At 37.0% G+C, this 26,493-nt stretch overlaps 5 protein-coding genes and 1 non-coding gene across 6 annotated transcripts; 2 read left to right on the top strand and 4 right to left on the bottom strand.

Moving 5' to 3' along the window:
* Positions 1–4,276: 4,276 nt before the first annotated feature.
* LOC111444647 (auxin transporter-like protein 3) lies at positions 4,277–7,359 on the top strand. Its single transcript, XM_023082613.1, has 8 exons — positions 4,277–4,510; positions 4,613–4,798; positions 4,874–4,986; positions 5,072–5,255; positions 6,127–6,224; positions 6,301–6,508; positions 6,583–6,840; positions 6,916–7,359. The coding sequence occupies exons 1-8, from the start codon at positions 4,352–4,354 to the stop codon at positions 7,108–7,110; spliced, it is 1,401 nt and encodes a 466-aa protein (XP_022938381.1). The 5' UTR covers positions 4,277–4,351; the 3' UTR covers positions 7,111–7,359.
* A 3,649-nt stretch (positions 7,360–11,008) lies between these two features.
* Positions 11,009–12,200, bottom strand: LOC111444649 (cold shock protein 2-like). The gene has a single exon (XM_023082615.1). The coding sequence runs from the start codon at positions 11,982–11,984 to the stop codon at positions 11,388–11,390; it is 597 nt and encodes a 198-aa protein (XP_022938383.1). The 5' UTR covers positions 11,985–12,200; the 3' UTR covers positions 11,009–11,387.
* A 975-nt stretch (positions 12,201–13,175) lies between these two features.
* LOC111444648 (flavonol synthase/flavanone 3-hydroxylase-like) lies at positions 13,176–14,833 on the bottom strand. Its single transcript, XM_023082614.1, has 3 exons — positions 14,020–14,833; positions 13,629–13,956; positions 13,176–13,564 (listed from the first exon to the last, which is right to left on the bottom strand). The coding sequence occupies exons 1-3, from the start codon at positions 14,484–14,486 to the stop codon at positions 13,352–13,354; spliced, it is 1,008 nt and encodes a 335-aa protein (XP_022938382.1). The 5' UTR covers positions 14,487–14,833; the 3' UTR covers positions 13,176–13,351.
* An 85-nt stretch (positions 14,834–14,918) lies between these two features.
* LOC111444650 (selenoprotein K-like) lies at positions 14,919–17,198 on the bottom strand. The gene is made up of 4 exons (XM_023082616.1): positions 17,071–17,198; positions 15,543–15,646; positions 15,297–15,447; positions 14,919–15,194 (listed from the first exon to the last, which is right to left on the bottom strand). The coding sequence occupies exons 1-4, from the start codon at positions 17,087–17,089 to the stop codon at positions 15,160–15,162; spliced, it is 309 nt and encodes a 102-aa protein (XP_022938384.1). The 5' UTR covers positions 17,090–17,198; the 3' UTR covers positions 14,919–15,159.
* A 276-nt stretch (positions 17,199–17,474) lies between these two features.
* Positions 17,475–17,545, bottom strand: TRNAG-GCC. Its single transcript has one exon. It is a non-coding gene; the product is annotated as a tRNA-Gly (tRNA).
* A 2,063-nt stretch (positions 17,546–19,608) lies between these two features.
* LOC111444646 (DIS3-like exonuclease 2) lies at positions 19,609–25,890 on the top strand. Its single transcript, XM_023082612.1, has 7 exons — positions 19,609–20,048; positions 20,431–20,858; positions 20,970–21,023; positions 21,156–21,224; positions 21,851–24,073; positions 24,603–24,674; positions 24,749–25,890. Exons 1-7 carry the CDS (start codon positions 19,931–19,933, stop codon positions 25,166–25,168), a joined length of 3,384 nt encoding a protein of 1,127 aa, XP_022938380.1. The 5' UTR covers positions 19,609–19,930; the 3' UTR covers positions 25,169–25,890.
* Positions 25,891–26,493: the final 603 nt, after the last annotated feature.

Here is a 26,493-nt window from a genome sequence, read left to right as displayed (position 1 = left end):
TTGAATTTAAATCAATTTATTTATTTATTTCATTCATTCTCGGAGAACTTGGAAAAAAAAAACTATTTGAAAGGTACCTCGTTGAAAATAAATAAATAGATTTTTATGAATTAACATTTTAATTTTTAACAAAAAGAAACATTTAAATAAATTAACTAAATAATCTGACCAAATAACTTTAACTCACTCCATCTATTGTTAGTTGGATTAAGTTCATTATTTAATAGAGATTATTTGGGTTCAGAAAATTTAGGACTTAACAAATGGATCGTTTAAAAAATGATCACAAACACCATTATTCAAAACTTTAATCTAATTTGATTGTTATGGCTTAAGTAAAGTTTTAATTTGGTCACTTAATTTGAATTCTACCCTCTTAAAAGTTTAACTAATACAGACTAAATTTAAAGTTCTAAAAATCGTTCCTAAAGTAGTTAAATTCATCGATAAGAACAGCAAAGCTTCCACTTATCTTCTCCAGGTTGGTATGACATTTTCCAATTTGGGTACAAGCCCTCGTGATATTATTGTTCTCACTTATATACTTACACTCACTTTTTTTGTAGCCAAAGTTAATCAAACGCTCAAACTTTACAAATCGTTCCTAAAGTAGTTAGACGAAGGAATCTATAATTTTTAAGAAAAAGTAGAATAAAATTAGTAGTACCTTAGTGGGTTGGCTTTGAAAGCAAATGGTACCAAAGGGATCAAAATTAAAGTGAATGAAACTACCCCAATTTGATTTTGAGCTGTTTTAATGGAAATGTTGGACCCTAGCTTAGGTCGGTACAACCAAAGCTACATTATGCCATGTGCGCTACAAAAAGAAGCTAAAGTTATGTTAATTGGGTTGCTATAATTCAAATACTTTATTTTCAAATCAACTGTCTAAGCTTATTTATAAAATTAGGTTAAACTACTACAAATTTGTGCTCTGTCATTTATAAAATTTTAATATAATCTTTATAGTCTGGTTTTGTTTAAATTCGATTCTTAAAATTTGAATCATTTCAACCCAAACCAAATCAATCAACCAAGCCCACCTGGTTATAACATTAATATAATTTAGTATGAAATACTATCTAAAATAAAATTAAAAAAATGCAAAGACAGACCAATAACGACAAAGGAGGCTAAGTAGAAGAAGATGAGGAGACGACAGAGTGAGAGAGAAGAAGATGACGACGGTGACTATGATAACGACACAGACGACGAAGAACAGACAAATTATTGACGTTGAAAAGTAACGAACAAAAAGAGAATTGCACTAAGCATAAAAATGAAAAGAGACGATGACATGAAGGTAAAGAGGAAGAAGCCAACGAGCAAGAGAGTGCGATGTTGGAAAAATAGCGAAGAAGAAACCGTCAGAAGAAGAAAACATATTAAGTTTAGGTTTAAGGAACTTTGCCGAACATTTTTGTATTCCATGACAAATCTTTTCTCTAACTTTGTCAATGGTTTGTTTCATCCGTCACTAGAAAGTACAGCTTTATCAATGGGAACACGAGACATCAGAAATAAAAAAAAAAAACATTTTCCAGTGATTATTTTAATAAGTTGTTTATGCTTATAATAAATATCTTTTTTTATTAACTTCTCCGATCTAATTCTATATTATAAATATACAAGGTAGCTCGGCTTACCTTACCATATAATTCTTCAATAATATAATCATAATATATTAAAAAATTAAATATATATATATATATATATATACACACATGTGACTAGCAAGCAATTCAAAATCTTATGAATGTATCATTGAAAAGATTAAATTTGCAATGAAATGATTTATTTGAAAAAAAATTACAATAGAAAATGTTTTTGACGTGTAGGGTTAGGGATCAGGGCAACATCATCATCACCGTTAAAGTGATGCTTTGGAAGAAATAATGACCAATCCAAGCTGTTGATTAATATTAATATTCTCATCATTTATTAATATCAAAATTATTATTATCAAGCTGTAAAAATCATATTTACTTAAATATTTTAGACCATAGTTTTTATAAATATTGGAAAAAATTTTATCCATTTTTTCCTTTTTCATAATATTTTATAAAGCTACATTAATTATAAATATATTTATTTTATAAAGTGGTCCAAAATAATATTGAATTATAAATTCTATAACTTGAAAATATAAATAAATTGTATAGAAGTCCCAACATATAGGTAAGTCGTAGATTTCACATTACTAATGTTTCGTTCATCGAAAAGCCACTTATGTAACTTTTTCTAAGTACAATTTTTTTTATAATATCATGATTAGATAAAAAGATAAATGTTTAATATAATTATTTAATTACGTGGATTTATTCTCCACCTCATCCTTTCTAATATAAACATTACCAACGTAATTAATGTCAATTATCTAAAATATACGAAGGAAAAATGATTTAAGAAGCACTTAATATCATGATTAAGAATAGGAAAAGAGTGGGGACCACTTAACCCAAGCAAAAGGAAGACATGCAGTGGGGTCCACGTGGAAATTTTAGTTTAATGGCGAAGCCAGTTGTCACACGTGTGTTGCTAATCATATTTACCACTAAGCTTACCCTTAATGCAATCATTCCCTCCATCTTCCAAAATTATATTTATTATTTTTTTTTTTAAAAAGTTGGTTTTATTTTTAAATTCTACCTTTATGCTATTGTTTTTCAAAAATTAAAAAAAAAAATATTACATTATGTTTCTTATTATATTACCATAATACAAACAAATCAAAACAAGACACGTTGCACCACAATTTTTACATATTCTACCGAAAATAAATTTTATATGAGGTATTAATTCCACTTATCAAAATAAAAATATTTATTGGTTCTACTACCAATTTTTTACGAAGAAAATAAATCATTTTATTAAAAGATAAGATAAAAAAAAGAATCGTCCAAAATAAATAAAATTTGATCGAGTATATATTAAATAATAATCGATTGGTGGACATAAAATTATTATAAAAAAAACTTTGTTCGGAGTCGCTTAGTTTTTTTTTTTTTTTTTAACTCATTTCTTTTTCTTCGGTGTGAGTTTCAAAAAGATCTCAACTCATAGATTCAAAAGACCACGTCTATGGATCAACTCTGCAATATGTTGTAAGAATCACGTCTCAAAGTCGTTTATTTTAAAAATGTTAAATTATTATTATTAGATGATCATAATACTTTCTAAAAATTAAAATTATTGATCGATAGCGAAACAATAAAATACCAACTTGTATAATTGACTGGTTGAAAAAATTATTACAAAAATATTTTGGTAACCTAATTCCGCTCAATAATATCCCACAAAAAAACAATGGACTAAATCTCGTGAAGCCTCGTAGAAGTTCAAAACGACTCAACTTTGATTATTTAATAATTCACATCATTTATGACGTGGAATATTAACCGGTCGAGTCACATGTACATATTATAACTAATATTTTTCATAAAGCAGCGACCAATTCGATCTATCAATTTGTTTATTAATTTCAATAAAATCAAGTTTATTTTTAAATTAATTTATTATACGAGTTGAGAATACTAACATTTACAAAATTATTTTTTTTAATCCAACTTAATTTTGATGTAATTATTGAAAAAAAAATTAATTGGCTTGGCTAAATTCAAATGAGAGAGAGATAATGGGCATAGTGGGCCAACCCGCTCGTGCACTGCATGCTAGGCCTGGCCCATAAACTCTGCTTTTAAAGCCCACATGTGAAAGAACTTCCTTTAAAACGTTCCTTTTCATTTACCCTTCTCTTTAAAATAAATAAATAAAAGAGTTTTAATTGATTGAAACAGCTCCACGAAAGCTACAGCCAGAATGTTGGACGGTTGGATGATGAAAGTCGCACCTCGACTAATTTAGAAATGATCATGGATTTATAAGTGAGGAATACTAACTCTATTGGTATGAGGCCTTCTGGAAAAGCCGGGTTTACAAGTGAGAAATACTAACTCTATTGGTAGGAGGTCTTTTGGAGAAGCCGGATTTATAGGTGAAGAATACGAACTCTATTGGTACGAGGCCCTTTTGGGGAAGCCCAAAGCAAAGTTATGAACGCCCATGCTCAAAGTGGACAGTATCATACCATTGTGGAGCAAAGTTATGAACGCCCATGCTCAAAGTGGACAGTATCATACCATTGTGGAGGGAGAGTTGTCCCAGTTTCAAACTCAACACCTCTCAATTTCATTTCATCCCATCAAAAAAATATCTCCTTTTAAACTTATTACCCCTAATAATTCAAATTAAAAACAACCCATTTCATCAATTTATGAACATCATAATCGAACTCCCCCTCTTCTCTATTTAAACCCTCTGAATCCATCCCTTCCTTCCCAAACGCGCGCTAATGGCTTCCGAGAAAGTTGAAACCGTAATCGCAGGCAATTACGTTGAAATGGAGAGAGAAGAAGCTGATTCTTCAAGCTCCACTAAGTCCAAGCTCTCTGCACTCTTCTGGCATGGCGGCTCTGTTTATGATGCTTGGTTCAGCTGTGCTTCAAATCAGGCAAATATTCCTCCATTTTGTTGTTCTTTCAATACCCATTTCTCTGTTCTCTCTGTTCTCGAGTTCCTCATGGTTTTCTGGGTCGATTTTGGCGTTTTACAGGTCGCTCAAGTGCTACTCACACTTCCATATTCATTCTCCCAACTGGGAATGCTTTCTGGGATTCTCTTCCAGCTCTTCTATGGTCTAATGGGAAGCTGGACTGCTTATCTTATTAGTGTTCTTTACGTTGAATATCGAACCAGAAAGGAACGGGAGAAGGTTGATTTCAGAAACCATGTCATTCAGGTAAGTTCTTAATACCCATTTCTTTTGAAATCTCTTGTTTTCTTTTCCCAAAACGCCTGATTTTGTCCTCTGCAGTGGTTTGAAGTTCTTGATGGGTTGCTTGGGAAACACTGGAGAAATGTGGGCTTGTTTTTTAACTGCACTTTTCTCCTCTTTGGATCTGTGATTCAGCTGATAGCTTGTGCCAGGTAGTTTTAACACGAACACGAACAAGAACAAGAACAAGAATTGTCTGTGTTTTTTCACACGACTTTGATGGGTTTGGTTTTGCAGTAATATCTATTACATAAACGACAATTTGGACAAGAGGACTTGGACGTATATCTTTGGCGCTTGCTGTGCTACCACTGTCTTCATCCCTTCTTTTCACAATTACAGAATTTGGTCGTTTCTTGGTCTTGTGATGACTACATACACTGCTTGGTATATGACCGTTGCTTCCCTTATCCACGGACAGGTACGATAATAAGATCATTAATATCCTCGATTTTCGTTTCTTAGTGTTTTACAATCTCAAATTATGTTCTTCCTGCTTGTTTGGTTCTTCAACATTATGAACAGATCTTAATTGGTTGTAGTATAGAAGATGTTTTTCAGGAATGAATGAGACTGTTCTTATGGTTGAGCTGTGTAACACCCCTAGCCATGCTAGTACGTTACGTATCGTCGTTAGTCTCACGGTTTTAAGATGTGTCTACTAGGGAGAGGTTTCCACGCCCTTACAATAAAGAATGTTTCGTTCCCCGCTCCAACCAATTGAGATCTCACAATCCACCCTCTTTCGGGGGCCAGCGTCCTAGCTGGCACACTTCCTAGTGTCTAGCTCTGATACCATTTGTAACAGTTCAAGCCATTGCCAGTGATATTGTCCGCTTTAGCCCGTCTCACAATTTTAGAACGTGTCTGCTAGAGAAAGGTTTCCACACCCCTTATAATAAAAAATGTTTCGTTCCCCTCTCCAACTGATATGAAATCTCACAATCCACCTCCCTTCAGGGCCCAACGTTCTCTCTGGTGTACTGCCTTATGCATGACTTTGATACCATTTGTAACAGTCCAAGCCATTGCTACCGTTAGTCGTTAACTTATCGTCATCAGCCTCATGGTTTTAAAACGCGTGTGTTAGGGAGAGGTTTCCACACCCTTACAAGCAATGTTTCGTTCCTCTCTCCAACCGATGTGGGATCTCACGGTGGCTTGGATGGTTACAAGTCGTAAAGGAAAAAGCTATCTAAATCAAAATATCAAACTGGGTTTCATTGAAATAGAAAGAAGAAGAAGAAGAAGAAGAAGACGAAGTAATCCTGTTTGCTTTTTGTTATGTGAAGGTTGAGGGAGTGAAGCACTCAGGGCCTAGTAAAATGGTTCTGTACTTCACTGGGGCTACCAACATTCTTTACACCTTTGGAGGACATGCTGTAACAGTGTAGGCATTTCAAAACATAACTTTAGAACTACATTCATTTCCACCAAATTTGTATTCAATTTTCATGTTCATGTAGGGAGATAATGCATGCCATGTGGAAGCCCCAGAAATTCAAGCTCATTTACTTGATGGCAACGCTCTACGTGCTTACACTGACACTGCCATCAGCTTCAGCTGTCTATTGGGCTTTTGGCGATGACCTCTTAACCCATTCAAACGCTCTTGCTTTGCTCCCAAGGAATGGCTTCAGAGACACTGCCGTCATCCTCATGCTCATCCATCAGGTAACATTCTTATACAAAAAAACAATCCCATTTGAATTGAGATGTCCATTATCAATGTGGCTTTGATTATACAGTTCATAACATTTGGATTCGCCTGCACACCTCTCTACTTTGTGTGGGAGAAATTCTTAAGAGTACATGAAACAAAGAGCTTGATCAAGAGAGCTCTCACGAGACTACCCGTTGTGATACCGATATGGTTTCTCGCAATCATTTTCCCGTTCTTCGGACCGATCAACTCGACGGTCGGATCCCTTCTCGTTAGCTTCACCGTCTACATAATCCCTGCTTTAGCTCACATGGTCACTTTTGCTTCTCCATCAGCCAGAGAGGTTACTCAGTTTCTTTTGTTCAAATTCACAATTCAGTTTCTCTCAACTTTTTGACACCTTTTTTTCTCTATACAGAATGCAGTGGAGAGAGCTCCATCATTGTTGGGTGGCTGGGCAGGGCTATACTCTGTGAACATATTTGTGGTGGGGTGGGTCCTGATTGTGGGATTTGGGTTTGGAGGGTGGGCTAGCATGCTCAACTTTGTTCATCAAGTTAACACATTTGGGCTATTCACCAAGTGCTATCAGTGCCCTTCTCCCAAGCACTGAGCTGAGATAAAGTGAACATAAGTATGTTTGTGTGTAAAGAGATTGGGAATCCCTTAAATTTTTCTACCTTTTTTGATGTATTGGTGATGATTTTAAGACAAGGTGTGATGGCAATGTCGGCCACCCCTACACAGACACTCCAGCTGAGTTTGTAGCTGGTGAGTCCTTTAGCTTTTCCCTTTTTGATATTAAGAACTCTGTTAAGTCTTGTTCTTCATGAATATGAGATTCTCTATTCATCATTTGATCCGTTTGATCCGTTTGATTCGTTTGGTGTTGTTGTCTGGTTGTTGTTTGTATAAACGACAGATGAAAGAAGTCGTTTGTGTTCGTCTACAGAATGAGAGGACACTGTCCCCAACTAGCTGTCTTCAACACTACAAATTATTGAAATTTATACATGTTGAGATAATGAACTTTTTTAAAAAGAAAAAGAAATAATAATGTTCGTCCAGTTCTTAGATACAAAAGCAAAAGTTCGGAAACTTATATTGCATAGCACAAAATTGGAAGTTCAATCACCTGTTTGATGCGACCTCAAAATGTCGAGTAAAGGTGTGAGATTACATATTGGTTGGAGAGGAAAACGAAGCATTCCTAACATGAATGTGGAAACCTCTCTTTATGTAACCGCCCAAATCCACCGCTAGCAGATATTGTCCTCTTTGGGTTTCACGCCCTTACAAATGGTGTTTTGTTCTCCTCTCTAACCAATGTGGGACATCACACTTTAAAATTTTGAGAGAAAGCTCCAAAAGGAAAAGCCCGAATAGGACAATATTTATTAGTGGTGGTCTTGGGCTATTATAAATGATATCAGAGCCAGACATCGAGTGATGTATCAGTGAGAACACTGAGCCCCCAATAGAGCTGGATTGTGAGATCCCACATTGATTGGGGAGGAGAACAAAATATTCGTTATAAAAATGTGGAAACCTCTTCTTAGCGAACGCATTTTAAAACGTTAAGGGAAACCTCTTTTGTAATCTAATCCGCTCGTACAGTCAAATGAGACATACACACGACTGACCAAAGAGTTGGATACCAATTCCATGAAAACAAATCAAACGAAGCTTGAAACTATGGTTGGTTTGTTGTTTTAATTTTGAAAGTATTTATTGAATTTTTGTCCAATAATTATTATTTTTTTTTCTAAAGGCTTCTTTTATGGGGAAAAAGAAAAGGCCACGTCATAGTCCTTTTGGGAACTGTCCCTGCAAAAGCTGCCTCTATGTGGGCCCCCTATGTAAATAGTACAAAAGCATTGGGCTGATAAGTGGGCCCTATTGAGTTGATGGGCTTATGATAATTTTGTCAATAAATGGGCCTACAAACGCAGGCCCGTACCCAAAAAGGTAACAGTGACAATTGAACCTTTTTTCTCTGACCACCAATACGCCTTTTCTTTGACCAAACATGAGTCAGCAGGTTAAATCCAGCGTAGGGTCCACGCTGGCTACACGTGTAACGGATCCATTGGATATTGGGCATCACATGTGATATACCCCTTTTGAGACATTTCCAAGATAACACCTTTTTCTTTCTTTTCTTTTTTTTTTTTCTTCTTTTCCATCGAATCTATTTCTATCTGAGTCTCTTTATTTATCTTTTTACTAAAAACTGAAAATAAATAAATAAATAAATAAAGTAAAGATGGATGCTTCCCTTCTTCTACGATGCTTTTCTACGTGCAAAATGTCAGAGATAGATTCTGACAGCACGTGATGTGTACTGCCACGTCAACATGACAATTTTTCAATGTTTGTTTGAGTGGTGGGATATTTGGGTAACAACTTTTCAAAATATTTGACCTTGGTTTACTCTGCCTTTTTTTACTGTGAACAGTAAAAATTGTATTTTTTTTAAACAAAATTAAGTAAATGTTTCCTCTTAAACCATTTGAATTGCTTTTTTTTTTTTTTTTATTCTCTTAAATTTTAATTAAATCACGGTCACTTTAACAAAATACTCGTTGCCGTAAAATGTCAACGCTTTAAAAGACGTGTCAAATTAACTTTTAGTTAACGAAAACTATACTTACTAAACATGTTCTATCATTAAGCTACTGAAAAAGAAGGTAGATATTTAGAATCACTCTCGTTTTAATGTGGTTTCGGTTCATTAATGCATAATCATTTGCTCGAGCGTCACAAATAGCATTTTAGTAAACTACGTCGTTCCTATCATTGAATCATCAAAAAGGAAAGTTTATATTGTTAGTATAGGTAATAACTTCAATGTTTGAAAGTCTTTCTGAAGGACTTATCTTCAAGGACCGCTCTCATTCGAACGTGGTCACGATTCATTAATATACTCATCTTTTATTCGAGCGTCACAAATAGTTTTTTAGTAAACTATGTGAATATGCTGATTACTCTTAATTAACCCTACAAAAGCATACGATTGGTTTCATGAAGACAAGAAACCAAGAACTGAAATTCATAAACTCTGTTGGATGATGAGAGTGCACATCGACTAATTTAAGGAATGATCATGGGTTTATAATCAAGGAATACTATCTCCATTAGTATGAGGCCTTTTGGAGAAGCTGAAAGCAAAATCATGAGAGTTTATCCTCAAAGTAGACAATATCATTATCATTATAGAGAGTCGTATTCGTCTAACATGGTATCAGAGCCATGCCTCAAATTTATCCATGTCAATAGAATCCTCAAATGTCGAACAAAGAACTCCAAAAGAAAAAGGAGTCGTGCCTCGATTAAGGAGAGGCGTACTTTGTTCGAGGGGAGGTGTTAGATGATAAAAGTCTCACGTCGGCTAATTTAGAAAATCATCATGAGTTTATAATCAAGAAATACTATCTCCATTAGGATGAGACGTTTTAGGGAAGCCCAAAACAAAGCCATGAGAGCTTATGCTCAAAGTGGACAATATCGTACCATTATAGAGAGTCGTATAAGTGGACAATATCGTACCATTATGGAGAAGTCAAATAATGTCTCCATAACAACGTTACCATTCATCTAGAAGTTTCATGGATCCAACTTTGGCAGAAAACAGTGAAGCAGAAGGCCAAACAATTACAGAAGTTCTCAGAAAACAGAGCAGAATTGGATTGAATACAACCCTCCATTTTTCTCAAGCTTCAAATATAATGACACAGTTGTTACAGACATTGAACAAAAACCCAAATCAGATATCCAAAATGAGAATGTGGCTAGTAATCTACGTACCCTACACCGATGCAGCTAAGATTTCTATGCTCAAAATAGGAGAAAATTCAAATCTAGAAGCCCTCAAATTGGCTTTAGCTTCTCCTGCCAGATATCTAAAATACGATTTAGCTTCTTCTTGTGGATGTTCCGTGTTGAGGATCGATGAGAGATGAGTCCCACGTTAAGGAGAAGATTATGCATTTATAGGAAATTGAATACTATCTCCATTGGAATGAGGTCTTCCGGGAAAACCAAAAGTAAGTCACGAGAACTTATGCTCAAAGTGGACAATATCATACCATTGTGGAGGGGTATGATTTCTAACATGGTATTGGAGACTTTCCCTTAACTTAGTCATGTCAATAGAGTTCTAAGTATCGAACAAAGAAATTGTGAGCATCGAAGGTGTAGTTAAAAGTGACTCAAGTGTCAAACAAATGTTGTACTTTGTTCAAGAGCACCAGAGAAGGAGTCTCGAATAAGGGGAGGTTGTTCGAGGACTCCATAGACCTCAAAGGAGCTTTGTTCGAGGGGTGGATGGTAGGAATACTATCTCCATTTGGTACGAGACCTTTTGGGAAAACCAAAAGTAAAGCCACGAGAGCTTACGCTCAAAGTAAACGATGTCATACTATTATGGAGTGTTGTGATTTCTAACATTACGAAGAAAACGAGGCAATAATCCCAACCCAACTCAAATAATGGAAGTTCGGCCCAAAGAATCAAGGAAAGAACTTCATACAAAATGGCATGAACATTTAATCATGATGGATTACACATCATGTTGTATAACACGTTAAAGAACATCACAATAATCAAAGGAAGAATGAATTAGAAATGCCGGAAAGGTATAGCATCATATACAAACAATTGCATCATTCATCATCGAATTCTGAACAACAAATTATGGAACACCCAGAACCAGAAACAGTGAACAATCGAAGCCTTATGCTTAATTGCCACGGATTCTCGTGCCCTCAATACCAGATTTGCAGTCACCAACACACTAAAATCCCAGAATTCGCACCAAAAAATTAACAGTCCAACCAAAATAATCATCAGAATAAGTGTAAATACCGCTTGAAGGAAGACCCAGATTCTTCATTTGCTTTCATTTTGGCAATCCCTAGCAAAATGTCCTGTATCTCCACAATTGTAACAACCACGACCGCCGCCGCCGCCGCCGCCGCCATAACCCCGACCACCGCCGTATCCACGACCCCCTCCACGGCTAGGAGGTGCACCGCCATTTCCCCTATAACAATCCCTCGCCAAATGACCCATCCGGCCACAATTGTAGCACTCACCACCGCCACGACCACCACCCCCGCCGCCGAATCCACCGCTTGGACCGTCGTACCGTCCTCCTCCTCTGCCAAAACCACGCCCACCATAACCTCCTTCTCCACCAAACCTCCCATAACCACCGCCTCTACCTCTCGCACCCCCGCGGCCTCCTCCATATCCGCTAGATCTACCCGTTACAGTAACATCCACGGCCTTGGCGCGTTGATCTTCGTCATAATCAATGGCAAACTCAACCGCTTGACCATCGAAAAGAGTTCGAAATCCTTCAGATTGAATGGACGTCTGGTGAACAAAAAGATCGTCAGTAGCATCATCTGGAGCTATGAATCCGAACCCCTTCTGCGCGCTAAACCACCTTACAGTGCCGCTCGATCTCTTCACCTCAGCCATGGAAACAAAAAAAACGAAAGAAACTAGAAAGAACAATCCACAATCCACAATCCAGGAGCTTCTAGCAATGAATATTTACAGAAGGAATCAATGGCGGACAGTAGAGGTTTTTGGAGAATTGATTCAGTTTTCGAAAGTGGATATCTCTCGGAAAGAGAGATTCGAGGAAAAAGAAGGATTCGGCGGGACCCAACCATCGAATGGTTCGAGCTGCTTTATCAGCTCCAGATAGCTGCTTAGCCTCTCTTCACCCTTATCCATTGGCTATTGCCACCTCATCAGCTTAATAACGGAGTTAACTGCAAACCAACACGTAATCCAAAAGATTATTAAAAATAATACTGATTATTGTCATATAATTATATTAGCCGAAGAAGGCCCATTTAAGCGATTTATAAACGGGCCAAGCCCATTAAGTATTAATTGTGCTGGGCTGGGCTGGGTTGGCCTAGACTGCTTAGGGCCAAGCCCACAATTCTAAATTTAGTCCAGTTTATTCAAGTAAATTTTGATTTTTTTTTTCTTCTTTTGAAAAACCGACATTTTTAGAAAACAAGACAACGTCAAGAACAACGAACAAAAAAGACATGTAAAAAACATTGTAGGCTTAGTTTGAGATGTATATCAATAATAAAAAGGGGCATAATTAGTGATGTCTATGAGGCAAGGCGGGACGAGGATGTGGAAGCCTTTTCCATCTCGCAAAAAATTTCATTTACTTTATGAAAATTGTGGCGGGAATCGAGTCCCTCACAAAGATTTTTTTTCTGATTATTATTCTTTTACAAAAATGTTATATGAAAGTTTTTATTTTTTGAATGAGTGAAAATACTATATATATATATATATGTATAGTAATAATATGTATCTAACATAACCATGAGTATAAATTAAAAATAATAAACAAATGAAAATAAAATTGAATTATTTTGCTATTATGTGTACATATATATTATACCAAAAAAAAATATTAATGGTAGTTAACGAAAATATATATATATAAATAATGGATACATTTAAATAAAATATTTTGAAGTTTAGATTTTATCGTTTACCCAACTTTAATTTAACACTATTTTGAAAAAAAGATTGAAAAAAGAAAAAAGAAAAAAAAGAAAAAAATTAAAGAAAAGGAAAAGCTCTTACCAACTAACCAATAATCTTAATTAGTAAAATAGATAAATATATATATCTTTTTTTCCCTTTAATGTGTTACTAAAATAAATTCCATATTCAAGTAACCGGCGGCCGGAAACATTGTAACAGCTTAGCAGAAAACGGCGGCCGGAGAAGACAAGCAGACGACGATTAAGGAAGAGGTTGCAGACTCTCAGAATCTCAGGCGGCGGCGGCGGCGGCGTTTAGAGTCACTGGGGAATCTTGTTTAGCTTGCAATACGCATACTCACCATACTTCTTCGTCTTATACTTTGGCGGATTGTCTTGGTCGACCAATTTCGGATGAGGCCCAACTTCAAACTCCGGCGGTGGCTCCAGAAACACCGGCCATGATATCCTCACCCTATCCTTTTTCACCGTCGTCCTGTGGAGCACACTCTTGTACTTCCCATTACTCAGTATCTGCCCCACAAAACACTTCTGATTTAGCCTTTTTCAAAAGAAAAATGAACAAATCTTTCATTACCTCAATTTGGTCGCCGATATGAATAACGAGGGCATTGGGGATGTAATTGACGTTGTACCAATGCCCATCTCTAAACGCTTGCAGGCCTTGAACATCATTCGGCACAAGAATTGTAATGGTCGACATGTCGGTATGAGCAGGGACTCCAAGAGCCAGATCAGGACATGGGCATGGCGGGTAGTAATTGATTTTCAGTAAATACACCAATTTGTCTCCACCGGCGCTCTCTTTTAGCTCGTGCCCTTCAAGCCCCAACCCCAGCGAGAGGCTTCTGAAGAGCTTATCCACAACCCCATGTAAGTGTTTTCTGTACTCCTCATTCGCAGCCCTGCAAACCCAGTAACCAATCAAGAGCTATGATCTTTCAACAAATCAACAATCATGTCCGTACCTGTAGGAAGGAGGGTTTTGGGGCCAGAATTTGAAGTTGATGGCAGAAGGGGGCCAAATGATGTGGAACAAATGGTCGACCCAACCCTTTCTTCCATCGACTTCCTTTTGGAGTTTGGTTCCGTAGCCTTCGACGGATTTGGAATCAGGGGGCTTAGCGTAGACCTCTTTCTCCTCCGGTGGGAGCTCGAAGAACGCCTTCCCGACGGCCTGCAAATGGGCGATTGCTTCATTTGGGATGTCGTGGTTGATGATTTGAAACATGCCCCAATTGCGAGAAGCGTCGTCGATGGCTTTGATAACAGAGTCTTCATCTGGGTTTTTGAAATCGATGACGGGAACGGCGAGGAGTTGGCCTTTGACGGTGGTGATTCCGGGCTGCTCAGTGTCGGGGCGGACGAACTCAGCCGGGAGACTACCGGAGAAGAGCGCCGAGGAAGCGATGTCCTGGACCCTCCCGACCTCCATTTGGGAAAGGAATGGGTTTGTGTGTTGGGATGGGAGTGGGATGAATTTATGAATTTTGGTGAGGGAGAAGAAAGGGATGGGCAGGAGAGGCGGAGAGAAACAGAGGCATACAGATTGTTTCAACCCACTGGGCGATCGGTGCGTCTTTTCAGCACAATTGAAGGGCTGCCACTTCTTTTCACGTACAAGGATCCCTCAAATTTCTCAGAATAGTCACCTCATGATTGTGGTCTGTGGAGTCAACCTCTTTTAAAAATGGCAAGAAGCCACGGTATTAGAAGTTTTTCTTTTTTTGAATTTGTATGGACGTTACATATAAATTCAATTTCATATGCAATAATGAAGGAATAATCGTATGAATGTGGGCAATTACATGAATGTTCTTAAATAGAGCTATAATAGGGAAGTAGTTAACCGGACACGTGAGATTTAGGTTTGCCAAATCACTCAGGACTGTTTATAATTTGCCAAATCGAGTTTAATTAAGAATCATAATACATGCACATAGATTAGATTAAGGATTTACGTTTTCGTTTGGCATATAGTATACTAATGTATAATCCAAGGCATCATTTTCCCATTGACATTTACAGCACGTCCCACAATTTTTAAATTGAAATAACGTCGTCTACAGAGAGAGCTTAATGCGGACGCACCATGGAAGCAGCCGAACTTAGCCACAGCACGAGCCACAAGCAGGTAATGAACCTGATTGCAATAAGTTAAGATTGCAGAGCAGTAAATATATCAAATCAAATCAAATCCATGTATGGGGGAAAAGAGTTCCAAAAAAATAAGCATTCAACTTACTATGATCGATCCCTCGAACGTTATCGAGACCGCGAGGTGGACCGCGTGGACGACCACCACCGTAAGGCCCTGATCCAGGACCTCCAGGGCCGCCACCGTCCCATTTCTTTCCAGAACCGGATCCTTTTCTATAAGCCTCTGATTTTTCCATCTACAAAGAAGTATGGAAACTTAATCTTCCTTCCCAAGATGATGGCTGTTCTGAATGCTAACTTTTTTCCAGCGCAAGAATAAGGAACAACTTACCGAAAACAAGGTGGTAAAGAACACACCAATTATGTTTACGATGGCCCAGAAGAAATCAGTGATGGTTTTGAGACGCCAGAATGATCTCTGGGATTTCACAACGCCTACAAGATATCACGCAAGTGCACAGTTGGTCAGTAATGCTCAACAGAATCAACAACTCGGAGAAACATCCACGATCAATAAACCTATGCTAAACAACTTCTTGTCCCAAAAACCCACTTAGAGAATCCTGCTAAACAGACAACCAAAAGGAGAAATCCCAATAACAAGTTGAGAACATTAAACTTTTCCTGATAGCCTCCTAATGTCGATGGCACATTTTCAAGGGTGCATGAAAAAAATTCAAATTCTTAACCAGCACTTGCAGAGAATGAAGAAAAAACTGCCAAACCATGGGAATCTAATACATTTTTAGCTCATTGATTCAGTTGAAATTATGGTGATTTCACAAAATTTAACAAGATCCTTGTCGATTGCTCCCAATCAGGTAGAGATTAACAAATATATGCCATAAAGAAGCAATATATCATGCTTTAAGACATGGACTTAACATTGAACACTAACACTGAAGAACCAGATAAACAAAAAGCAAATGCAATTTTAAAGTTTACATTGACCAGCAGCATTTCATAATAAAAAGACAAAAAGTTCCTCTTAAACGAATGGTAACCCTTCGAATGAAGAGCCATTTTCCAGGCCTTTTATTCTTGATTAAATTCCCTAAAGTCTATGACCATATAAATGATAAACAAAGTGTAGAGCAAGAACTAGAGTGGAGAAGTAATAAACCCGCTGTCACTTTATCCACACACTCAGAGAAAGAACCAAATACCTTCATCTTTGAAGTGGCAGTAACAGCTTGAGAAAATGGCACCATTAAATTTGAAGTTCAAGGTAATGAAATAAGAATTCAACTCATACAACATAATAAAACCATCAAGCAATGTGTCTGATCTATGTAATTAAATGACTAAAATTTTCCCGAACTCATTCACCATATTTCTCTATTTTCCCTATCATTCCATTAGGTCGTAGAACATCGCTCTCTTTTCAACTAAAATTCGAGGATTTTTCCCCTTTTCGTGATTAAATTCATGACCTACGTTTATTTCCATTCCTATGGTTTGATCTTTTGCGTACAATTTTTCCATTTCATATTTGATAACATAATATTCACGAAGCTTCTAACAATTAGTTAGAAAAGAGACCGAGAGATATGCAATCAAATCAAAGCGCCGTAAGAATACCACGTCTTCCATAAAAAAATACTGGATCTAACCTACTAAGCTCAAAATCGAAACCAGAATCATGCACAATACCACGGGAAATCGGGAAAGTACTATAATAAAATACGTGGACAACCAAAACATCCAAGGATCATTTCTGAAGACAACAAGAGAACCAAAATCCCCAATTCTACGACAGAAATTGGAAAACAAAATCTAAAATATTTCCAAATTAAAGTCGTCAACCAATCCCTCGGCAGTGAAATCAAAATAGAACTGATTAGAAAATGAGAGAGAACCTCGTTCAACGTATGCCATGGGAGAAACTTTCCAGAGCCTTCTCGATGTCGAAGCGAATGAAATGCGATATTCTTAAAGCTGGAGGTCGAATTACCGTTCTCGCAAGTCTTCGGTCGACTAGAAATTTCCGCTTCCATTTTTATAGATTTGCGTGTGATTGGCTACAGCTACGTCATATTTTAATATATATATATATTTTAAAAAATTTAACAAACTGGATGACGTGTAAACTTTAACGACAACGCTCGTTCTTCGATCGACCCGGGTAAACCGTGCCGGTCGGCTTTTGCAAAAAGACAAAAGGTCGTGCTCTGATGCGTTGATAGTTTCGCCAGAATAATCAGATGGTCGTAATCGACCCGGATCACGATCAACGCTGATTTCTTCATCGCATGAACTTTAATGCACCAGCCGGGAATCGAACCCGGGTCTGTACCGTGGCAGGGTACTAATCTACCACTAGACCACTGGTGCTTGTTTAGATAATTGTCATTTTGACTTTATACAATAACACAATTTGTAGATTAATTAATCTATATTTAAAAATATATTGACGTCCATGATTAAAACCCCATATATACATATTTCGACTCATTAATAATGAAACATAACTTTTATGTTGAATTTCGGGGAAATAAAATTGAGATTGGACAAATTTAGCCCTGCCAACTCATTTCTCCGTGTAACTCGACAACAATATTGTGGAAATTTTAATATATATATTTTTATAAAAATAATTTTTATTTCCTAATAACTTTTTTTTTATGAGTAATTTCATATAATATAATTTTCAACATAATTTCTATTCATTCAAATTTCAATATTTGTAGGGTAGGACAAGCTTCAATTTCTTTGATTGACACGTAACTTTCATAATGGTATAATATTTTCGAGGCTCACATCTTTATTTAACCCCAAAGGATTTTATTGACATAACTAAGTTAAAGATGATTCTAATACCATTTATTAAAATAATGAACATCTGATATTTTCTATTTTTGGTGTAAACTCTTATAATTTCTCCAACAAATAAATATAGTCTCTTACTTATATACAATTATTTACATTATTAAATATAGTCCTTCGAACATTCACTTCGAACCATAATATCTGACGAGGAACTTGCATAAAATTAATTGCAATTATGGACTTGTACTATACTGGCACAACATTATTGACATTGTGGAGTTGCAATAAATAAATTCAAAGTTACAAATAAATTTTAATTATGACTTTTTTTTTCCTTGTATGTACACATATTCATATTTAAAATATTAATGTGCAATGTTTATATTTAATAATAATATTGTGACGTCTTAATCGAAAGACTCCTTTTAAATTGTTATTATATGCACGATATAACATTTATTTTAAACGACGGAAGTGAAAACATATTTGATTCGTTGGAGAATACAAACACTTACAAGCATGTTATATGTTGGGATATTTTCATCATAACTTTTATTTATTAGTCATATCGCAATACGTGACCATATCCTCATTAAAGTACAAGGGAGGTCGTATCATTACTCACCCTCGTGGTCATATCGTTAAATTCTCTAAATGTTGTAGTGCGTGAACATACATATGCACGAGGTTCTATCAAATAAAAATGTATTACCAGCAATAAGTGGGTCTGAGTGTGCAAGTCGAGTCGTGGGCTGAGTGTGTAGTCAGGTTGTGGGCTGAGTGTCACATGAGCGTTGGGTTGCTCGAGTCTTAAATGCATAATATAACTACGAAAAAATAACCTAAAAACAATTATATTATTTAGGTAAAGACGCAAATGTCAATGGATAATAATAATAAATCTTACAAAGCTAAATTGATTAAAAATAAAAAACAAAGAGGGCCAGTGACAAATCAACAAAATTAAATAAATTTGCTTAATAGAAAAGAAAATTAGCTGAAATTATAACATTTTTTTGTTGTACAATTAAATTATAGATATATTAAAGGTATTTGAATATCATTTCAACAAGCACCAGTGGTCTAGTGGTAGAATAGTACTCTACCACGGTACAGACCCGGGTTCGATTCCCGTGGTGCATTAATGGTCTTGCAATGAAGAAAACAGCGTTGATCGTGATCAGGGTCGATCACAACCGTCCGATTGTTGTGGCGAAAATATCAACGCACCAGAGCTCGACTTTTTTTTGAAATAAAAATATTAATAATTTTTGTCCAAATGAATATTTTTATTAATTTAGGAAAGTTTATTATATAATTTATTTTCAGAAAAATATATTTTAACTCACTAAGCTCGAAGGACAAAAAAGAGATTTGAAGAGACGAAGATAATAAATTGGATAAGGAGTAAGAGAACGGATTGGGAAGAGCAAAAGACAGCAGTGACCGGAAGTAGACAGTGGAAGAGGCGCTGCAGAGAGGAACGCACAAACGGAGAAGGACACGTGTCCGTAGACTGACCAATCTTAGCAAGCAGGGTAGCTTCACACCATTTTTTTTTATTTTTTAAATAAATTGAAAAACAAAAAAGTAAAGGATAAAAAAGGAAAAATAAAAAAGAGAAAGCGAAGTGGGAAGACAAAGGAATCGAGAGTCGGCGCCCTTGTCTTCGCCGACCAATCATCGCGGCCATTTTTTCTTCCACAGTCTCACCAACACCAACACCAACACCAACACTTTCTTCCTCTCTCTCTCAGTTTATATAAACTCCATCTCACGCCTTCTCTTTGATTCCTTCTCCTTTTCTTCTCTTAGGTCCTTTAGATCCATTCCCTAAAGGCGTCTTCCGTCTACTTTTTTTTCAACTATTCGGAAGATTGCCTTCTTATCTCCTTCTTTTTCGTTCAGATTTGAGGGTTTTTCTCTGTCTTTATAGTTCTGTTTATAGTTATGAGGGGAGCTGTTGAGCAATCCACTCCAGAGAGGTACGATGATGGCGACAAGGAGAAGAAGAAGAAGCGCCGATCCAATCGCCGATCTAAGCAGAACGCCTCTATTTCGACGTCAGGTAGTATTCTCTGTAACTTGATTTGCTTAATTTTAGTTTTAATTCGTCGAATTTTGCTGAATATTACTATACTTTTGTTTGGATATGTCGATATTGAAACCTAGGAGGAGTATAAGGCTGGGTATGATTAAGATATTGTACTTGTTAGTACTGTATTCTTCTTTGATACGGAAATCTTCGCATATTGCTCTAATTTTCGATGTTAACAATCGGGGCACAGTTGTATGTGCTGATTCTAAATCACTACTTTGATGCTTATTTCTCAGAAGTCTTTTTTTTTGTTGCCAAGAAGCTGTTTTTGTATTTTATTTTTGTTTCCCCCAAACCATCTTTGCACTCTTAATATGCTTTTACTTACAAGATGTGGTTTCCCTTTTGGCAGTGTCTTGTAGTTCGGTCAATGGAATGCCGGGGGAAGCATCAGAGTGCAGGGAAAATGGTAAAATAAATGCTAACTTAACAGCACCCTCGAATCATTCTTCTTTGACACAACAAGCTCATGAATCCAATCATCCGATAGAGCATGGTGTGACCAGAAGAAATAAGATTGCGTTTAGTTCTTTGCCCCCTCTGCATATTAGCGAACAAGCTGAATTATCTGAGTCACAAAATTTGATAAATGAAAATCTTCATCCATTGGATGCTGGTGGAAAGACTATAAAATCATGTCCTGAACAGATTGTTTGTGGAAGGATGCCTGGGATATCTATAAATCAGCACTCCCCTCCTGCTGATGTAACTGAAAATAACACGCAAAGGAAATACTTTGCTTCACACTGGTCCGTGGAGGATGTCGATGAAGGATTACAGGTCAGTGTGACATTCTGATTTTGCATGATTCTATGGGAAAGTGCTTTGTTCAAATGATATAAAGTTTTCTGATATAATGCAGCAATTTCGCTGTTGTTTCCACTTTTGCAGAAAGGTGACATATTTAGAGCTTTCTTTCGTGTTAATTCTCACAATAGACTTGAGGTCCGTGTCAAATCTCTTTAGTATATTTTATTGGAAAACCCTTTGATATATCATTCTCTAAATATTAGCTGATTATGTTTTTTCACACATCACTTTTAAGTTTTGTTTGAACATGATATGTTAATCTTGTAGGCCTACTGCAAAATTGACGGATTACCAGTTGATGTCTTAATCAATGGAATTGCATCGCAGAACAGAGCTGTAAGTACTCTTTCTCACACACAAGCACACATATGAACACATGCTTTTATGCACTTGCTCATGCACAAACTCAAAATTCATTGTAGGGTTTCTAGAAAGATTCAAACATTTTGGTTCATTTTTTAGTCAAATGAGCTGTGATTTATGCTTCTAATCTTAGAATATGTGTTCATGCTATTTGTACATATATGGGTATCTCATCTATGGTCCATATTTTACCTAGATGGCTAGACGTATAAACTTCTTATCTTTTTTTGGAGATAAGTGATTTAAAAGGTGCTTGCATTTAGGAACGGACATGACACTATGACGCCTAGTAACATCAACTGGTTTATTTATATTTTGTGTTGAGTTTTTCTTTATAGTGTACACGAATGGAACGGGACAATTAGTTCTGTTGTTTGTTTACCTCTCTTTTTTATTTGACTGTGTTGATCTTCTTCTGTCGGAAACATCCCAGTTCTGTGATTTCCCCTTCAAGTAAAAATATAGCAACTTGTATTTTGGCTTCTATTGAATTGCAAGTAGAACAATCAAAATGTAAAAATGGGGAAATTTCCATGATCTAAATTTTTTTGTTCAGGGGTAGAAGTTTTTGTTGATTTAGATTCACTGTCCTCATCTAGGTGGAAGGAGACATAGTTGCAATTATGGTGGACCCTCTTACATCGTGGACTAGGATGAAAGGCACTAGCGAGACCCATAACAGTACACACTCAATGGAAGATGCCAACTTACCTGCTGAGGCGACTGAAAATGACGGCCGTAATTGTAAAGGCAAGAATAAACTTGATGCCAGTGTTAAGTCTGACAGTTTTAGGAGTTCCTCTTCACCTGATAAGAGGTGTTGTAGTGAGGACAAAATTTTGGATGGAACTGCTTGTGATGATCTTTTATTAAAGAACGAGCAACGTGATGTATATCAGTCGTCAGTTGTGGATCCTCCAGAAGCACATTATTCTAGAAATCAAGATGATGTGTCTAAGGCCATCCAGAGGATCTGTGCAGTGATTAGTTCATATCCTGGGAAAAGACCGACTGGCAGGGTGGTAGCCATCCTAGAAAAGTCCCGACAGCGAGAAAGTATTGTTGGCCATCTTAATGTCAAGAAGTTTCTCTCCTTCCAGGAGATTTATATGAAAGAGATGAATACAAAATCATGTTTATCGCCATCGCATAATTGTGGATATGTCCAGTTGATGCCTAATGATGCAAGATTCCCAATAATGATGGTTCTTGCAGGAGATTTACCTGACAGCATTAAGAAGAGATTGGACAACGGTGACGTTACGGTTGAAAACGAGTTAGTGGCTGTAAAAATTCATGAATGGGTTAAAGAGAGTTCAGCTCCACAAGCACTTGTCTTGCATGTTTTAGGACGGGGGAGTGAAGTAGCGTCACATATTGATGCTATTTTATTTGAAAATGCGATTCATTCATGTGAATTCTCCAATGATTCGCTGGCTTGCCTTCCTCATACCCCTTGGAAAATCCCACACGAGGAACTTCAATGCAGAAGAGATCTAAGAAATTTATGTATATTTACCATTGATCCTTCTTCTGCCTCGGATCTTGACGATGCTTTATCGGTTCAAAAATTAGCTAATGGCATCTTCAGAGTTGGCATTCATATTGCTGATGTTTCACATTTTGTATTGCCAGATACTGCCTTAGATAAGGAAGCTCAAATCCGATCAACGAGTGTTTATCTTCTGCAGCGCAAGATACCAATGTTGCCTCCGTTACTCTCTAAGAATGTAGGTTCACTTAGCCCTGGAGTGGATAGACTTGCATTTTCATTGTTTTTGGACATAGATAATAGTGGAGATGTTAAAGATCGTTGGATTGGCCGTACTGTGATATGCTCTTGTTGCAAACTCTCATATGAACATGCTCAGGACATAATTGATGGATTGATTGATTCCGATAATTTGAAGAATTTAGGGAATAATTATCCCCAGTTGCATGGTCAGTTTGCATGGCCTGATGTCATTTCATCTGTTAAACTTCTTCATGAAATTTCAAAAACTCTGAAGAAGAAGAGATTTAGAGATGGGGCTTTGCGGCTTGAGAACTCTAAAATAGTATATTTATATGATGAATATGGAATTCCATATGATAGTACGTTTTATGAGCAAAAGGATTCAAATTTTCTTGTCGAGGAGTTCATGCTTTTAGCAAACACAACTGTGGCCGAAGTTATATCCAGAACTTTTCCCGACAGTGCACTATTGAGAAGGCATCCTGAACCTATATTGAGGAAACTCAGAGAATTTGAATCATTTTGTTCTAAGCATGGTTTTGAACTTGACACATCCTCTTCAGTCCAGTTCCAACAGTCATTAGAGCAGATAAGGATAAAACTTCATGATGATCCTTTGCTGTTCGATATTCTCACATCCTACGCTACAAGGCCCATGCAGTTAGCAACTTATTTCTGTAGTGGAGAGTTAAAAGATGGTGAAAAGGGGAGTCATTATGCACTGGCTGTCCCCCTATACACACATTTCACTTCACCATTGCGACGGTATCCTGATATTGTAGTCCATCGCACTCTTGCAGCCGCAATTGAGGCTGAGAAGTTGTATTTGAAGCACCGAGGAATCATACAGAAAGTTAATAGTGATGAGCAGATTAGATGTTTTACTGGCATGTATTTTGACAAGGATGCTGCCGACTCCTTAGAAGGTAGAGAAGCATTATCATCTGCGGCATTAAGGCATGGAGTTCCATGCGCTAAATTACTTGCAGATGTTGCTCTGCACTGCAATGACAGAAAATTGGCTAGTAAGCATGTTGCGGATGGTTGTGATAAGCTCTACATGTGGGCTGTTTTGAAGAAAAAAAAGGTATTCCTTTATGCCTTTTTGTGATGTGGTGCAACTACATTTGTCATTTCTTCTAGTTGGGTTCTTTCTCTAAACTGGTTCAATGATCAATTGCTATTTTGTTTCGAACTGTGAGCAGTTGTTACGTAGGGATTGCTCATACTACGCTTATTTAATTTCTTCTCTCTATATGTAGTGGCTTTTTGTGGGTTTCTTTTATCCCTTAGTCCGGCACCCTTCCTTACGATTTGATCCCCCCCCCACAAAAAAAAAAAGAAAGAAAGTATTATAATTGAATCAATAACCTATTGTTATGTTGCATATCATAAAATTCTCCCATTGGCGTGTTGCGTTCTTTCCATACTGTCGTAGGAATGCTACCTTTTCATGTTAAACTTTCTATTATCTTCAAACCTATTTGGTCTGCTACTCGGCTTATCCACTCGCTTTTAGAAGATGTTGCTAATGTTATTATGTTTTTCTTTGTCCTATAAGTATTAAGTTTCAATGGATGATTGATTCATCGGTGGCTTCTTCTTTATATTTGCAGGTTTTGTTCTCAGATGCTAGGGTATTGGGCCTTGGTCCAAGATTTATGTCTCTGTATATACAGAAGCTGGCTGTGAGTGTTCTTTGAACCTGTATTAATTTTTTAATATCTTAACTAGCATTTATTATTTTCTTTTATGATATCAGATTGAGCGAAGAATATACTACGATGAAACTGAAGGCTTAGCAGTTGAATGGCTCGAAACTACATCTACATTGGTGCTTAGTTTTTTTGGTACTAGGCGCTCGCATAGGAGTAGAGGTTCAATTAAGTGGAAGGCATTGGAAGATGTTGCACTAGTTGTTTCTCCTTGCGACCATAATGTTAAACAGAGGGCGCTTGGAGTGAGTCCTAGTGAGTTGGGTGGAACAGGCACAGGGGGTGCTGTTGTGGAACAAGAGTCCAATTTGAAATCTCATGTTTCAGATACTGGAATTGACCCTGCAGTTTTCCCCCTCACAGTAAGACTCCTTTCGACAATACCAGTAGCACTTCATGCCGTCGGTGGCGATGATGGACCCATCGACATCGGGGTTAGGCTATACATGAGCTCATATTTAAAGTAATATATGGTGTTTGATGTGGCAAATCATTTGTTGCCAATCCACTGCTCCTTCCTTCAGCATGTGATATAATGACACAGACAGTTTTTTCTCTTTTTGCTTTCTGGGAATTGCCTAGCTCTGTTGTAGATAAGAAAACCAGTGCAAGGCAATAGGGTTTTAGTGACGTTGTTGTAATATCTGCTGAAGCTTCATTAAGTAGGGAAGAAAACATGATCGATCTGGTGGAGAGAGTTGTAGATAAAGGATGGAGAAAGAAATACAATGCGGCTTCAGCTCTAATTGCTTTTTAGTTGTGTAGGGGAAAGAACGGAAGCTGGTTTCTGGAGAAGGCCGTTGTTTTTGTCGGCCAGTTCCCATTCACTGAAACTTTTTTGTGATGCGGCTTGATGCTGGATCCCTCCCACCCATCAGCAACCCAGCTTCATACTAAATACATTGCTTTCTCCTCTCATCACTTCTTTGTTTGCAGCCCAATCAAGATTTTTTTTGGTCGTTGGGCAGCTCGAAAACTAGGTTGTATTGATTGATACCTCTTCTTAGGTACTTTTCTGTATTTTCAAAACTTTCTGAGAATGGTTTGCCGCTGCTGTTCGAATACATAATTTCCTTATGTTGAGACACAGGTGTTCATCATTTTACTGCAGGTATTCTCGCCTTGCGTTTGTAGCTTTGATTGTACTATTTAAACCAAATAATGATATTAACATCTACGATTGCTTTCATAATGGTTTGAAATGATCAAGTTTGGCTTTGGTTATCAAGGAATGAAGAAGGTAGGTTGGTGAATAACCCATCGATAAACATACTCGAAGAATCAGTTTCTAGACACTGTAGCTTTTGGGTCCGAACTCTACTTTCGTAGGGTCTGAAATTTGGGCTTTAGCATTTATTGGCTTCCATTACTGTATTTGGGTCATTTTCAGATGTGCAGTGCTCTTGATTCTGCTACTAAGTTGGTTGAATCAACCACAAAATCAAGATTTTTGCAGGAGAAGATTGTGGAGGAGCTTGAACATGTTCTTGAAAAGGGACATTCTACAAGTGCAGCCGCCATGGTCCACCCTATCCAGTTGTAGCTCTCAAGTTGCTCAGAATGAAGGTCAGCTTAGGCTTTTTATGCATTACATTAAGGATATTCTCATATTTCAAGCATGGTGGAACTGTTCTTGTTTGAGCAATATTCATATTCACACCTTTGATTCATGCACTTGTTTTTCTTATGCATTAGGTGTAGTTGAAATAAATAGACTAAGACTCTACTTTCAACATTTAAGTTTATTTCATTTCGGCCATCGAACTCTTATAATATATATTTTGGTTTTTTA

This window comes from Cucurbita moschata, unplaced genomic scaffold (genome assembly GCF_002738365.1).
Source record: "Cucurbita moschata cultivar Rifu unplaced genomic scaffold, Cmos_1.0 Cmo_Scf00007, whole genome shotgun sequence".
NCBI classification, from domain to species: domain Eukaryota; kingdom Viridiplantae; phylum Streptophyta; class Magnoliopsida; order Cucurbitales; family Cucurbitaceae; genus Cucurbita; species Cucurbita moschata.
Note: the sequence above shows the minus strand (reverse complement) of the source record. Positions and strands in the feature narration are given on the sequence as shown.

Excerpts from the sequence above, each read along its gene's own strand:
- LOC111444647 (XM_023082613.1), top strand. The coding sequence starts at position 4,352 with ATGGCTTCCGAGAAAGTTGAAACCGTAATCGCAGGCAATTACGTTGAA. Across the intron at positions 4,987-5,071 it reads CAGCTGATAGCTTGTGCCAG|TAATATCTATTACATAAACG; the intron begins GTAGTTTTAACA and ends TTGGTTTTGCAG. Across the intron at positions 6,509-6,582 it reads TCCTCATGCTCATCCATCAG|TTCATAACATTTGGATTCGC; the intron begins GTAACATTCTTA and ends TTGATTATACAG.
- LOC111444649 (XM_023082615.1), bottom strand. The coding sequence starts at position 11,984 with ATGGCTGAGGTGAAGAGATCGAGCGGCACTGTAAGGTGGTTTAGCGCG.
- LOC111444648 (XM_023082614.1), bottom strand. The coding sequence starts at position 14,486 with ATGGAGGTCGGGAGGGTCCAGGACATCGCTTCCTCGGCGCTCTTCTCC. Across the intron at positions 13,957-14,019 it reads CAAAACCCTCCTTCCTACAG|GGCTGCGAATGAGGAGTACA; the intron begins GTACGGACATGA and ends CTGGGTTTGCAG. Across the intron at positions 13,565-13,628 it reads ATATCGGCGACCAAATTGAG|ATACTGAGTAATGGGAAGTA; the intron begins GTAATGAAAGAT and ends TTTGTGGGGCAG.
- LOC111444650 (XM_023082616.1), bottom strand. Across the intron at positions 15,448-15,542 it reads TCTTTACCACCTTGTTTTCG|ATGGAAAAATCAGAGGCTTA; the intron begins GTAAGTTGTTCC and ends ACTTCTTTGTAG. Across the intron at positions 15,195-15,296 it reads CGTTCGAGGGATCGATCATA|GTTCATTACCTGCTTGTGGC; the intron begins GTAAGTTGAATG and ends TATTGCAATCAG.
- LOC111444646 (XM_023082612.1), top strand. The coding sequence starts at position 19,931 with ATGAGGGGAGCTGTTGAGCAATCCACTCCAGAGAGGTACGATGATGGC. Across the intron at positions 20,049-20,430 it reads CGCCTCTATTTCGACGTCAG|TGTCTTGTAGTTCGGTCAAT; the intron begins GTAGTATTCTCT and ends CCCTTTTGGCAG. Across the intron at positions 21,024-21,155 it reads ATTCTCACAATAGACTTGAG|GCCTACTGCAAAATTGACGG; the intron begins GTCCGTGTCAAA and ends TTAATCTTGTAG.